The following is a 15,539-nucleotide window of genomic DNA, read 5'->3' on the forward strand; positions in this document are numbered from 1 at the left end:
TCTACGAATCATGCTTGTTTCAGTTATAGTCTTACAAAGGATTTCATTTCCAAGCGTGTCTTCGAAAGGAAGAAGACTGATTAAAATGCCGCTCCGTCGAATTAAATTATTCTTATATTATATAATAGTTTGCGACGCCGAAAAAATCGCCATTTCAGACGGCATCTGAAATAAAATAATAAGAAAAATAAGAATAAGAAGATGAATTTCGCGTCTGCTTTCGTATGTTTCGATTTCTTCTTGCGTCGTATATGTCTTGCATAGCCTTTTCCCTGAAGTTACGAAAACTACAATGATACAACCACTATTTATATAAGTACTCTCTAAATTTTTTGGAGTGAAATCTTACTCCAAAAGAATGAAAATTGAGCCGTCAATCTTGAAAACAGACTGAAAATATTTTCACTCTTGAAGAAGAGTGGCAGATTTTCACTCCTTTTTTGGAGTAAGATTTTATTCTTTTGGATAAGTTACTTCAAGGAAAGAAGTCTCATTCCAAAAAAAAGGAATGAGATTTTATTTCTTTGGAGTGAATCTGATTTCAAAAGAGGGAAAATTTCTGCAATTCTTGTTCAAGAGTAAAAAATTTTCAATTTTTTTTTTCAAAATTAGCTCAATTCATCATTTTCACTCCAAAAGATTTAGAGAGTATAAAGAAAGAAAAAGAAAATATCTCTCGTCTTTTTGGACAACAAACGCCTTTGCATCAAGGTGATCTTCATATGCACTTTTTTGAGAAAAATTTATTTTACAAAATCTTAAAAAAATATCCCGCACAGCACTTTATCCGAGAAACATCTAAGAAGATAAGATAAGAACGTCCTTAGGATACAGTGACTTTTATATAGCTTTGGAATATTTCTGTGAGATCTGTGTTGTATGTATATTAAAACTTACTGTAGAGAAAACTTAAGACAAAATCTAATAAATATGAGAACTCCCAAATCGCACAAATCTTATAGAAAATGAGTTTCAGTAGAATTGATTGAAATTTTACTATGATATAGTCCATGATGTTCTCATCAGAAGTCCTTATCGGCATGACATGATCAAAATGGACAGTTCTCGAGATATTAGAGATCAAATGTTGGAAATACATGACCATTTACTTACGGAGTAAATCGCCATATCTGTGTATGTCATTAATGGCATTGCAAATCCAGGCAACTATTACTTCTAGTTTACGTTAATACATTTGATTTCAAGCAAGTAGGATTTTCTTTGCAGCTATTTCCTTATGAATAGATTGATTGCAATTGATGCATGTTTTCGTCAAATGTGTTACGAGAGATGGTCTCTTCAATTCTTGACGTTTCTGACTAATTATTTCACATTTTTAAAAACGTATAGTTAAAAAAAATGTAAAAATGAACATATATAGTTTATTTATTCAGTTTTTTCTTATGTAATTGCATTTTTTAATAATAATTATATTAATAATTGACTATAGCTAATGTATTATTAATAAAAAGTAATATAAAATTATTAAAATATCCAGTTTTAATTTTGTAATGAAAATAAGACTAATTTATTAGGTGTTGGAATTAATTCGTAGCGTTTTTAATGAAAGAATGTTATTTATTTCACATGAGCATTAAAAAATACATTAATGAAAGTACTTCCCATCACTTGTAAAACGCTACGAATTAATTCCAACACCTAATAATAAAAATAAGATTAATTGAATAATTTTGTAATCGAATAATTAGGCTAAATATAGGCTTGTTTTTATTTCATTTTAACTGTAAAGTATTAATTTTAACATTTAAAGAAAATATATATTAAAAAAAATCAAAATAAATATTATATAAAAAAAATGTAATGATACTTAAAAAATATCACTTTAAATGTTATGTTAATTTAATAATTGCGATATTTTATTTTGTTTTAATTATAAAGTTTTCAAAATTTGGGAAAAAGAATATACTAAAGATATCAACACGAGTGTTTTCCCAAAATATTCTGTAATTGTACTCGAAATTTAAAGTAATCAACAAATATCACGTTTGAAAAACAGTTTTAGTTCTTTTAATATTAAAATAAACTTTATCATTAAATGTATTAGGACAACCAATATATTCTAATATATTATTACAGTTATTTGTATGTTTTTAAACAAACAATTTTAGGAAAAATAATTCAACATGTTATGCTTCAAACTTTAAAAATTTTAAATTGACAACTGTAAGAAAAATATTGAATAACTTTATTTAACAGATAAAAAAATTATTATATTTTAAAAATTGCACAATATATAAAGGCTTTTTAACACAGTGAGCGCCGATCAATTTTTATAAGTGTACTGTAGGAGGCGAAGCTTGAAACTATCCAGTATTTTGGAAATCATTATTTTTTATGCAATTTAGGAACCTTGATTAATTATTTCCGTATATTTCCACTGCACACATACGTATATTATATATAACGTACCTGAAGGACTGACAAGAGTACAACACTCTATCCAAATAGCTGAGAAAACAATATTTGCCGGAAATTACGGAAATTTAGCACTCGATGTGTGTTGCCGGAATTATTATAAAATTATATTGGCATTACCATTATAGATATATTAATCATCTCATTTTCGAAATTTTATTTATTATTAGAATTTTTATACGTTTATCCTTAGCAAAAATTCTCCTTGAACGTCAATGGTAAATTTCAATTCGGAATTGAATGAAAATTTGCTTTTTCCTTTGTCAATGACAATTTTCCATTTGTCAATGAGAATTTTATATTTCCGTTGAGATATTATTACTGGTCGATGGTAACTTAACTTTACCATTCGGATATTTGCAATGTTTATAGCAAAATGTTATCTCCATTGAAGTTAATTTTCCCTTGGGCAAAGGAAACGTGATATTTCCATTTATTTTTCCATTTATTTATGAAAATATTTGTTTATCATTGAAGGATTGCCCAATGGAAGTTAAAATTTTCATTGAGACATTTTCCTTTTGCCAAAGAAACAAACTCATTGGAGAATAACTCAATGGGAGTAATAGAATGCAAAACGATTCCATTCAGTACGTATATATATTATTGTAATTATGGAAAAGTAATGAAGCAACGGAAATTATTTTGTTATTTATATTGTATTATATTTATCATTTTTTCATTGTATTAAAAATTTTAAATATGATGGAATTACACGAACCTAGGATTTTATTCTCAAAAATAAAATAGCTCACCGATACATACATCATACGCATATATTTATAATAATATACATGTTTAAATTTATATTTATGTTATAACATACAGCTGAGATTAATTATAAGTTATTTTTATTGGATGATAGTTATAAAAAAATATTTAAAATCCCAGCAAACGAAAATGGATTAAAATGAATTGAAATGGATTCAGATTTTCAGAAATATTGATTCACGAATGTTAAAATGAATGCTTTTCAATCTTGAATGTATTTTTATTCATTTATAAGAATTGCATGTCTCTATGCCAGTGCTCGCAAAAATTTCGATTCCAGGGCGCTACCCCCATTATTGCTCGAGGCTCGGCGGCCGCCAGACGCTTACATGACGCTCTGATTCAGGAGTGTCTCTGTAGCTTAAATGTGCGGAGGTTATACCTTATGTTATTAAAGAATATTTTTCTTGCAAAATAATTTTTATTTTTTTTTAAAATCAAATACTAAATTTTCTAAAATATTTTGTCATAATAATTCTTGCCTACCAGAAATTATTCAATAATTGTTATAAATTTACATCGAGAAGTTTCCAGAATAACTAATAAATTTTTCATAATAATTCTTGTCTACCAGAAACCATTCAATAATTGTTATAAATTTACATCGAGATGTTTCTGTAACAAACTTGCGAAAGTTTAAGTCAGGAAATACGTGAATCTGGAAATTCCGTGTTTTCCATATGAAATCTTACAAAGTCTCATCAAGTAACAAAGATTTTATATCGTAATAACTATTTTCTTCTATAAGTGAATATAATTTTATCATTTTAATTAAAATGATAATTATAAGATTTTGTATGAAAAACACGGAATTCCAGATTCACATATTTCTGACTTCAATCTTTGCAAGTCTGTTATAGAAACTTCTCGATATAAATTTACAATTATTAACTGGTTTCTGGTAGGCAAGAATTATTATGACAAAATGTATTGGTTATTGATAAAATGTTTCAGAAAATTTAGTATTTGATTTTTTCTAAAAACATAAAAATTATTTTACAAACAAAATATTCTTTAATAACGTAAAGTACGATCTCCGCATGTTTAAGCTACAGAGACGTTCCTGAGCCAGAACGTCACGTGAGCGCCCGGCGGGCGCTCGACCGCCGAGCCTCGAGCGGTAGTGTGATAACACGTCGGAATCGGCAAAAAAGATTTGCATACTCGAAATGTATAAATCTTTGCGAGCACTGCTCTATGCCTTTCAATCTAAAAATAATATTAGCTTTTTCTGTGTGCATTGTGAACACTGTTCAATTCAAAATTTTGAATAGGAAATGCAGCTTTTCAATCCAATTGCATCTAATTGAATCTAATTGAATCCAATTGAATCCACAATTAAATCCAAAAAGAAGTATTCGCTATTTAAAATACGTATTCGGATAAAAAAAAATTTCAATCCATTTTAATCCTCATTTGCTGGGATAAAATATTAATTGATATCAAGCGCATTGATAAATGCAATAATAATTACAAAAAGTCATTACGAAAATCTTTTTGAATGTTTTTTTGTAATGATTTTTGTGTTTATGAAATATTTTTTGTGTCGATCAGTATTTTTAAATATTTTTTTATAACTCTCATCCGAATGTATAAGAATTATGATAATAAATAAAATTCCGAAAGTGAAACAATTAATATATTAATAATTATAAGGATGATGACAATATATAATTTTATGATAGACAGATTAAAAGCCTTTATATGTTGTGCAATTTAAAAATAATTTTTTATTTATTCAATAAATAAAGGATATGATATTTGCTTATAATTATTGGTTTAAAACTTTTAAAAATACATGTGTAATTGAATAATTATATAAAAATATATTTGCCCTAATATATAATATGATTATTAATAATTTTATAAAGATTATGCGTTTCGCGGGTTTTCTCCATGTCCAGATCCATTCTTGGAATGTCAACGTTTCGTGAACCTTTTATACAAAAAATTCAAAAAATCTGACTACATCTCACAGATCTGCTTATAAGTTTCGACATAGAATTCTTTTTCACACAAGTCCCAATAAAAGACATATTAAACATAATAAATTCGCATGAAGTTCCCTCCGACTTCTTCCCACTAATAAAGCACTGCTTAACAACCACTTACTTCTCCTATAACAATCAATTTTATGAACAAATTTCAGGAGCGACAATGGGCTCTTCTATTTCTTTTGTAATCGCAAATCTTCATGAAGCATTTTGAAGAGAGTTTTCCCTCAAAAAAACACCCAAAAAATCAAAAATTTGGTTCCATTATGTAGACGATACATTCGTGATATGGAGACACGGTAGACCCGAACTCCGTAAATTCCTTATTTTCCTCAATAATCAATATTCAAATATCCACTATAAAAATCCATAAAGGAAAAGGGAAAACTTCCCTTCCTAGATTCTTGTTTTTAAGAAAGCTGATGGTACTTTAGGCCATCAAGTGTATAAAAAACCAACACACACAGATTGTTGGCGCTTGTCAGTGTTAATGTAGCTCAGCGGCCTTGATACCAGCCCGTTAGCTTTGCGATGTGATTGCGGCGTGATAGCGACGTGCCGTGTCGCTGATGGGGCCCACCGAAGGGGAGGGCATGCGCGCGACTATGCTGCGTGCGAACCACCGCGCTTCTAGAAGATTTCTCCGATGTTTCCGTGTGCGACCTCCTCGCTAATAACACATGCACGACCGGTGCACAAGAGTTTTATTATTTTAACTTTATGATAGAAGATGCGAGTAATTCAAGACATATTAAAAAGAAGTCTTATATCAAGGCAAAGTTCAATTCATCTTTTATCATACGCTACCAATACTAACACGGACAAGCCACAAGGTAGGAGACACAGATCTCGGACAAAGAGAAAATAGCGCTACACATAGCGTAACGGGGACACCAAGATCCTCTACCTAACATTGGTCCTTCGAGCCGGATACACAGGTATCGCATACACATGCAGATTACATTCTTTTTTTTTTCTAAGGCCATGTGCAAGCGTATAAGTCGCATACGACAAGTACTCATAAGTCTTATCTCAGGCATACATTGCGAGGTAAGAAAGTTTTTTTTTTTATATGTCGTTTAATGTTTTAATGTAATAATAATTAAATATCACAAACTATAACTTGTGCGATGATTTCTTATGCTCTTCTTTTTATACGTTTTTTTTTACATTCAAGAGCGCATTAGGCGCATCGTGTTCAAATAGACTTTAGCATAACGAGATTTGCTTTCGCTCACAAGAGCCGCCATATTGTCGTTCATTACTTTTGCTCACAAGAGCCGCCATATTGTCGTTCATCACTATCGCTCACAAGAGCAGCTATATTATATGTATGCTATCATTCTCGTTCACAAGAGCGGCCATTTTGTGTTGTTAGAAGTTGCTAGATTCATGCCGACACGGGCGGCATTTGCATCTTCATAAAACCTTACATTTCATTGGCCAGACTGTCTTGTAATTTTATAACGACTTCGCGTTTCTATGCAGTCAATATCACGCATTACATTTAACGTTTTTCATAATGGAAACACTTCCATTAGCAGACGCAAAAATTAAAAGAGCTCACATAAAATCCGCGGTTACACGTTAAAGACTTTTATCGACAATTTCGACGTCAACTGCGGATCGCAGCATGGTCTCACTGAGCGTAAGCAAAGATTATCGGAATTGTGGAATCAATTCGAAGCAGCTCAATTTCGCATAGAGATATAGAGATAGAAATTCTTGAAAACGCAGATCCCTCGATCACCGACAAAAGAGTTCTCCATGAATAGCACGCGCAACAGCGCGACAATTTTGAAGCTTCTTATTTCCAGTTAATGGCTTGTTATACCGCTCTTATTGAGCGTATGGAAAAAAACACATCTCCGCTAACTTCATCAAACATAAATGGACAAGCGGTGAGATCGAGGGAAACGCGTGTTAAATTGCTACAATCGATTTACCAGTTTTTATAGGTGCATATGACGATTGATATTCTTACAGGGATACCTTTGAACAGTTAATTCATTTTAATGAGGATTTAGCGGAAATTGAAAAATTTCATTACCTGAGGTCTTCCTTAAAGGACACTGCCTCTGATATAATTAAATCCATAGAGACCACTGCAGCCAATTATCATGAAGCATGGGCGGCGGTCAAAGAACGTTTCAACAATCTGAGATGGATTGTTCAAAAGCATGTTCGCGCTTTATTTGAGGTACCGGCTGTACGTAAGGAAAATCATAGCATGACTCGTGAATTATTAGACACTTTTCTTAAACATTTGCGCGCGCTCAAGGCCCTCGGAAGGCCTACTGATTATTGGGATGATTTAATTATTCATCTTATCATTTGTAAGTTGGATGTAATCACCAGCAAGGCGTGGGAATTAAGTATCAAGAGAAAAGAGCTGCCAGATTTAAAGAGGTTAATAGAATTCTTGACCGATTTCTCTCCGATGCCAGGCATTGGAATCAGTACATGGTAGATTTCACAATAGCGTAGCAAATAATATTACATCAAAGCATAATAGCAATTCAAGGTCCACATCTGTCGCAAATCCAATTTTTCTTGTGTTGTTTGCAAGGAAAACCATTCAGTATATCATTGTAAAGAATTCTTCAATTTATCGATTGAAAATAGAATTAAGGCCGCGAAAAAAGCACTTTTATGTCTCAATTGTTTAAGATCGAACACACATCAAGCGAAAGCATGTAATTCAAGTATGTGCCGAAAATGTGGCAAAAAACATAACACATTGTTACACATAAGCGCTCCGAATAGTTCGGATATATCGCGATCAAACACGTAAGCAGCAAATCAAGCAACCAATCCTTCACTCCCCGTCGTCACGCAATGTACATCAGGTCATCGTTCGTTAAATATTTTATTATCTACCGCAATTATTCATGTATACGATTCCAATAATCGGATTCATTCATGTCGAGCATTACTTGACAGCGGTTCTCAAATGAATTTCATAACGAAGGAGTTAGCAAATCGCTTGAAGCTCAGGGAGCGACCTCTTGATGTATCGGTGGCGGGAGTTATGGATGAAGTAATCCATGCTAATCAAGTAGTTAATCTTTGCGTCAAATCACGTTTTAATAATTTTTCCGAAAAAATGGACTGCGTGGTGCTTCCAAAAATACAGCAGTTAGCACAGCACTTCATTTGCACCCATGCAAAGTGTGTCTATTCCAAAACATATAAAACTCGCTGATCCTAATTTTAACATACCAGCAAGCATTAATATCTTAATCGGGGCCGAGTCCTTCTGGAGGCTCATTTGTGCGGGTCAGATTAGCCGACTTTGCAAAAGACACATTTTGGATGGATCATTTCTGGTATCACACCAAGTGACATAACCGGATCTGTTCCTTCTCTTAATTTTCATTTAATCTCACTCGATGACTTAAGGCTCACATTGAATCGGTTTTGGGAGGTTGAACATGATACTACTCCTAAACCATTTTCTCTCGAGGAAAAGGCCTGTGAAGAGTCATTCCTGCAAGGTGTAAAGCGTAATATAGAAGGGCGTTTTATCGTTAAATTGCCAACAAAGCAAGACAAGCTGGATGGATTGGGAGAATCCAGGGACATCGCTCTAAAACATTTCAAATCTTTGGAGAAGCGGTTCATCGCTCAACCCTGCATGTACGACGAATACAGGAGGTTCATGGATGAATACATGCGCTTGAATCACATGAAAGAGATGAGTACCAGTAGCATGCTAAGCCATGGCTCTCCAGTTTTCTATCTTCCACCTCATGCTGTACAGAATGAAACGAGCTCCACTACCAAATTCCGGGTAGTATTTGACGGCTCATGCAAGATCACGACCGGACTATCTTTAAACGACACATTGAGAGTAGGACTCACACTACAAGAGGATCTCTTCTCCATTTTGGCCAGATTCCGAACATTCAAAATCGCTCTCACAGCCGATATAGCAAAGATGTATCGGCAGGTTCTGGTCGATTCAACTCAGACACCATTGCAACGTATTTTCTGGAGAGAGTCCAGAATTTCGCCAGATGAGCCCATCAAGACCTTCGAGTTACTCACTGTCACTTATGGTACGTCATCAGCATCATTCTTGGCTATCAGAGCCCTGAGAAAATTAGCGGAGGACAATGCGGATTGCTATCCGAGGGCGTCGTAAATAGCATTGAGAAATTTCTACGTGGATGATCTCATCACGGGGGCCGACTCAATAGATGAAGCTCTGTCTATCAAAAAGGAGATCACTGCATTGCTGCAGGACGGGAAATTCGAATTCAGAAAATGGGCATCCAATGGGCATGCTCTTGCCCTCCAGGATCAAAGTTCCAGCGAGCCAAGAGAATTCACCTTATCCTCAGACAAGAACTCCGAGAAGAAGGCGTTAGACATTGCATGGGATTGCCAAGCTGACGTATTCAAGTATTCGTCAATCATTCAATCAATCATCTGCCTCTTCTGGAGACACCTACCAAGCGAAGCATTTTATCACGCATATCTCTCATTTTTGACCCACTGGGGCTGCTAGGTCCAGTTACATTACTCGCCAAGTCCATCATGCAGAACCTTTGGCGATTCAAGCTTGATTGGGATGAATCGATTCCCTTAGAATTACATACCAAATGGAGACGCTTCGAAATGGAGTTACAGGAACTGCATGGCATACGCATTCCTCATCTTGTCACAACCACAGAACAATATACCAGGTTGGAGCTACATAGGTTCTCAGACACTAGCGAAATTGCATACGGAGCATGCATTTATTTACGCTCCACTTCAATCAACGGTGTTTATTGCACACACCTACTTTGCTCCAAGTCCAGAGTGGCACCATTGAAGAGTTTGTCGCTTCCGCGCTTCGTTATGTGGTACATTGCTGCTGGCTCGTCTTATCAACAAGATCTCAAAATGTCTCACCTGTCCAATAGCATCCATTTGTTTATGGACGAATTCTACAATTGTACTATCATGGTTGCAATCGTGCAGTCGAGCCTGGTCAACCTTCATGGCAAATCGCATTAAGATACAGGAATTAACATCGATTCAGCAATGACATCACGTTCCGAGTCAGGACAATCCCGCGGACTCGCTGTCCCGGGGCGTCCCTGGCGCAATTAGAGATCTGATGGTCGGGGTCCTCCTGGTTGGGACGTGACAGAGAAGGCCTCAAAAGGCCTCTACTTGCGGACATGGCCAACGTCCCTGAGCGAAAACTTAAGGCTATCACCGCAGTGAGCGCAGATGCACAAGAACCTGATATATTCTTTCGGTATTCAAATTTTAACAGGTTCATTCGTCTTTGCGTACATGATTCGTTTTACAAAAAGATCCAAGAGTTCAAGGGATTTTTTCCGACCATTCTCAGGAGATCTCATCCTTGCAGAATAAGGACATTCCACCTATATCTTTCAATAAGAAGCAACAGGCAATTTATCGTCTAATCAGAATAGTACAAACGAAACATTTTTCAGGTGAAGTGAAGGCACTTAGCAACCACAAGACTGTTCCTACAAACAGTCCTATCTTGAAATTAAATCCATTTCTTGACGATTCTGGCATCTTGCGTGTCGGCGGTCGTTTGGGAGAATCCTCCTTGCCTTATGCCTCCAAGCATACCATGCTGTTGCCTGGAAATCATCCATTTTCCCGCTTAATTGTGATACACGAGCATGAAAGGCACTTTCATGCCGGACCATAGGCTACTCTGGCTGCGGTGCGTGAGCGTTACTGGCTCACTTCGGCGCGTAACGTCATCCGACAAATTCTCAGGAGATGTATCGTCTGTTTCAAGAATTCACCAAAACTCGCTTCAGCGATTATATGGGAAACTTGCCGGAACCGCGGGTTAAAGTTTCTTCGAAAATATTTGTTAATGTGGAGTGGATTATGTCGGTCCCCTCTATTACAAGGAGGGTGCTAGAAGATCCACTAAGCTGATAAAGTGCTATATCGCAATTTTTATTTGTTTGGCCACCAAGGCGATCCATATCGAATTGGCGTCTAACTTGTCGTCAGAGGCATTTCTAAACGTCTTCAAGCGGTTCATAGCAAGAAGAGGTTGTCCTTCGGACATCTTTTCTGACAATGGACTAAACTTCGTCAGCACCGAACGCGAATTGAGCGAATTAAGGGAGCTGCTGCGTAATGAGTCAACTCAACAATATATCCAGGATCAAACACTAAATTTAGGAGTGCAATGGCACTTTATCCCACCACGCTCTCCCCACCATGGAGGTTTATGGGAAGCCGCCGTGAAGGCGACTAAGCGACATTTGTCCCGCATTACAAGGAATTCCAATTTGAAACGCGAGGAGCTGGAAACATTGCTCATCCAGATTGAAGCGATATTGAACTCGCGTCCTCTCACCCCTCTTTCCGAGGACACCAACTTCACTTCTCTAACTCCCGGACACTTTTTAGTGGATACATCTCTCACAGCGTATCCAGAGCCATCCCTGGACGAGGTACCTGTGAACTGTTTCTCCCGATGGCAGTACATACAGCTATTGCGACAACATTTTTGGAAACGATAGATCCGCGAGTACCTTCACCAATGCCAGGAACGTAACAAGTGGCAGATAAACGAACCGTGCGTACATGTCGGCCAAATAGGTATCATCAAAGAAGACAACACTCCTCCACTATCATGGCCTCTGGGAAGAATTCAAGACATACATCCAAGCAAGAATACCATAGCGTTGTAACGGTGCGTATTGCTAATGGCAGTTACAAGCGACCGATTACTCGTCTCTGTCTACTTTCAATTGAAAACTAAGGTCCAGTTATGACATTGGACGTTTTTAGTGTATCTCTTGGTGTTCATGTTCATGTCTTAGCATTATTATCTTCATTGTTGACAACATGATGTTATTTTGTTGATTAAACATATTCATTTTGTATTTATTGAAAGGCGATTCTTTCAAGGGCGTTGGTATGTTGGCGCTTGTCAGTGTAATGTAGCTCAGCGGGCTTGATACCAGCCCGTTGGGCTTTGTGATTGCGGCGTGATAGCGACGTGCCGTGTCGCTGATGGGGCCCACCGAAGGGGAGGGCATGCGCGCGACTATGCTGCTTGCGTGTGAACCGCCGCGCTTCTAGAAGATTTCTCGATGTTTCCGTGTACGACCTCCTCGCTAATAACACGTGTACGACCGGTGCACAAGAGTTTTATTATTTTAATTTATGATAGAAGACGCGAGTGTAATTCAAGACATATTAAAAAGAAGTCTTATAACAAGGCAAAGTTCATTTCATCTTTTATCACACACTGCCAATACCGACACGGACAAGCCACAATGCAGGAGACACAGATCTCGGACAAAGAGAAAATAGCGCTACACATAGCTCAACGGGGACACTAAGGTCCTCTCCCTAACACAGATAGATACCTACATGCCGAGTCGCACCAACCAGAACAAAAACAGTCTGCGATCAATTCACTTATACATAGAGCTTTCACCATCTCTGACGAAGAACATCTACAGACAGAACTCAATTATCTAAAACTAGTCTTACAGAAAAACGGACACGACAAAAAAGACATAAAATAATAAATAAACATGCCACACAACCAGACGAAAAGATTTTATCCATTCTCCCATATGTCAAAGGAACAACAGATCAGATTGGCAGGATATTAAACAATATCCGAATTATCTTCAAACCACACAAAAAAATAGGACAAATCTTAAGAAATCCTAAAGAGATCAAAGACCTTCACTTAGCTCCGTAAGAGTATATACAAAATACCCCTTGTTCCTGCGGGCAAATATACATTGGAGAAACCAGGAGAATGATCAACCTACGGATAAAAGAACACCAACGTGATGTCAGACTAAAACACGCCACACAATCAGCATTATCAGAACATAACATCAAAATAGGACATCAAGTACTGTTTGACAAAACGACCACAATAGCCAACATTACATCATACTTTCCAAGAAAGTATAGAGAAGCCATAGAGATACACAAACATCCTAACAATCTAAATAGAGATAATGCGACTACACATAAATTATGGAAATTCCATTCTCCCAATTATTGAAGACCGATCAATTTCCCCCACCTTCCTTCCCCCCACCCACAATTCTCTTTTTTCTCCTCACCAATCTAACAAATAACATAATATAAAAGAAACGACCTCGAGGTATCAGTTCAGTATCAGGCTGGTTCTCGTTCTGATGAAGTGGACTGCAAGGTTCACGAAACGTTGGCATTCCAAGAATGGATCTCGACACGGAGGAAACTCGCGAAACGCATAATCGCGAAACGCATTATATAGAAAGCATCCGTGGAAATCTCAAGAATATTAATAACCTTATTTATTTAAAAAAAAAGTTATAAAAAAAGCAATATTCGAACGTGGGATTTCCAATATTCTGAATTCCCTTACGCGCTAGATCACGCTGAATTCTTGTATTTTTATGAATGCGGTATATGTATAAGGCGTATGGAAAATCATAAACAATTAATAACTTATAAACTATTGCATTTTGAAATAATTTCTGCTATTATAGATTAATGAGAGGGGTATATGATTACTATAATTTATTAAAATTTATATGTGTTGTCTCTGTTCCTTTTTCCCTTATTATTGATACACGCCGACCGGCTGAGATTGCAGAAAAAGCATTTTTTGTCGCTTGAAAATAGAGCAAGAAGGACGGGCTATCTCACGCCGTCGTTTGCTCTCGCGAAGGTGGAAAGGATAGATTATGGCCGTATTCAGAACGGGCTTTTATCGATAAAAGCGCACTTTTATTTCTGAAATTCTATAATATACGTGACGTTAAGTATAGTATATTAGCGTGCTAACATCATTGTAAGTGCGTTCTGAATACGGACCTCTATATCTGCTTCGCTTGCTCCGCGTCTAATAGTTAATTTTCTCTTGGCTGCACTATCGTTCACCAGTGCAACACTCAGACAGAGTAGCGTGTTTCCTTAGTTGGTGATAGGCGAACTTATTCAGTGTAACATATTTCCGTGGCTATATAGTATAGTGCAAATTTTATGCACAAAGTGGAGTTTTGCTACACGATCTCAAACAGACGGTGTAGAGCCAGTGTAACATTAAAAATTTGAAAATGTCAACCGGCAGCAGAATTAAACGATAGCATGAAATAGTGTACACCATATTGTATGTACACTTGTATAGTGCAGCACTGATACAGCAGTTACACGCAACTGATGTAGTGCGAGGTTACACTCAATGTATCTCAAGAAAAAACGCTATAAGTTAACCGAGCGCGACGTCAATTGGTGGAGCAAAAGTGGAGGGGATGATTTTTTTTATGATGCCTGAAGCTAAATGTGCGTCATTGACCCCTTTTACATCGTTAAATTGGTTAGTACGTATCAAATTGATACAAACTAAATATTTTATATTGATTTTATGCTGTTTTACAAAAATAGCAAGAGACAAAAATTGTTTATTTGCTTCTCATAGAGTTCTGAGAATTTTTTCAGAATTTTTTAGTACTGCATTTTCTCATGTTGGTAAAAATAGTTGCCAATATAAGAAAATGCAGTATTAAAAGATTAATAAAAAATTCTGAAAAAATTCTTAGAGTTCTATAAGAAAATCAACAATTTTTGTCTCTTGCTATTTTTTTATAAAGTTGATAGTACTTGAGTAAAAAAATTATTAAAGATTAATATTCGGTGATATTTAGTATAATTATTATAATATTTTTTTATTTAATATTGCGAAAATTGCAAAATAGTAGAGGACTTTTCAACTCAATTTAGTTCGTACCGGCTCAGGAGCTTTGTCAAAACTTACAGGACACTCTGTGTATGAAAATGTGTTTCATAGTTCTTATAAGGGAAGGTTCATAACTGTCCAGAATCGATTTGATTCTTCATATGAGATATGTTGTTAAATACAAAAATCTAAGAGACACATATTTTTTTATATGCGCGCTAAATCATGTGAAATCCTCCTTTAAAAAAATCAGTATTTTTCTTTTAAGGCGAAGTATAAAAGATAGAAAAAAATTTTTTAAACAAAAGTTGTACAATTTCAAGAGTACTTTAAAGTTATAGATAAAGCAAATTTTGTTTATTTTTTTGTTTAACAAAATACCCCCATCACCCATAATTTTCTTAAATTTTTAAATTTTTTTTTATCAAATTAAAGATTATTTTTTTACAAACCATGTGTAATAAAGTTACAACATATCATTTTCGAGAATTAATTATTTCCATATATACGTAATCCATGCTCATATGCGTAAGTAATTGTCGTCGGAACAATAAAATATATGAAAACTTGAAAGGAAACTTATCTTAAATAAAATTTATATAGTTTTCTATATGTTTTATTATATATGTATTTAAATTTTATAT

At 35.5% G+C, this 15,539-nt stretch overlaps 3 protein-coding genes across 3 annotated transcripts; all 3 read left to right on the forward strand.

Annotated features, from left to right (window-relative positions):
• Nucleotides 1-154: 154 nt before the first annotated feature.
• LOC147910910 (uncharacterized) lies at nt 155-12,423 on the forward strand. The gene is made up of 2 exons (XM_087411142.1): nt 155-6,139; nt 7,188-12,423. The coding sequence occupies exon 2, from the start codon at nt 8,839-8,841 to the stop codon at nt 9,346-9,348; it is 510 nt and encodes a 169-aa protein (XP_087267268.1). The 5' UTR covers nt 155-6,139; nt 7,188-8,838; the 3' UTR covers nt 9,349-12,423.
• Nucleotides 7,092-7,671, forward strand: LOC147910911 (uncharacterized). The gene is made up of 2 exons (XM_087413458.1): nt 7,092-7,102; nt 7,188-7,671. The coding sequence occupies exons 1-2, from the start codon at nt 7,092-7,094 to the stop codon at nt 7,669-7,671; spliced, it is 495 nt and encodes a 164-aa protein (XP_087269584.1).
• On the forward strand, nt 10,959-11,890 carry LOC147910912 (uncharacterized). Its single transcript, XM_087409138.1, has 3 exons — nt 10,959-11,030; nt 11,096-11,650; nt 11,720-11,890. Exons 1-3 carry the CDS (start codon nt 10,959-10,961, stop codon nt 11,888-11,890), a joined length of 798 nt encoding a protein of 265 aa, XP_087265264.1.
• Nucleotides 12,424-15,539: the final 3,116 nt, after the last annotated feature.

Source organism: Acromyrmex echinatior, chromosome 1, assembly GCF_024713525.1.
Source record: "Acromyrmex echinatior isolate Ae372 chromosome 1, ASM2471352v2, whole genome shotgun sequence".
Classification (NCBI taxonomy): Eukaryota; Metazoa; Arthropoda; class Insecta; order Hymenoptera; family Formicidae; genus Acromyrmex; species Acromyrmex echinatior.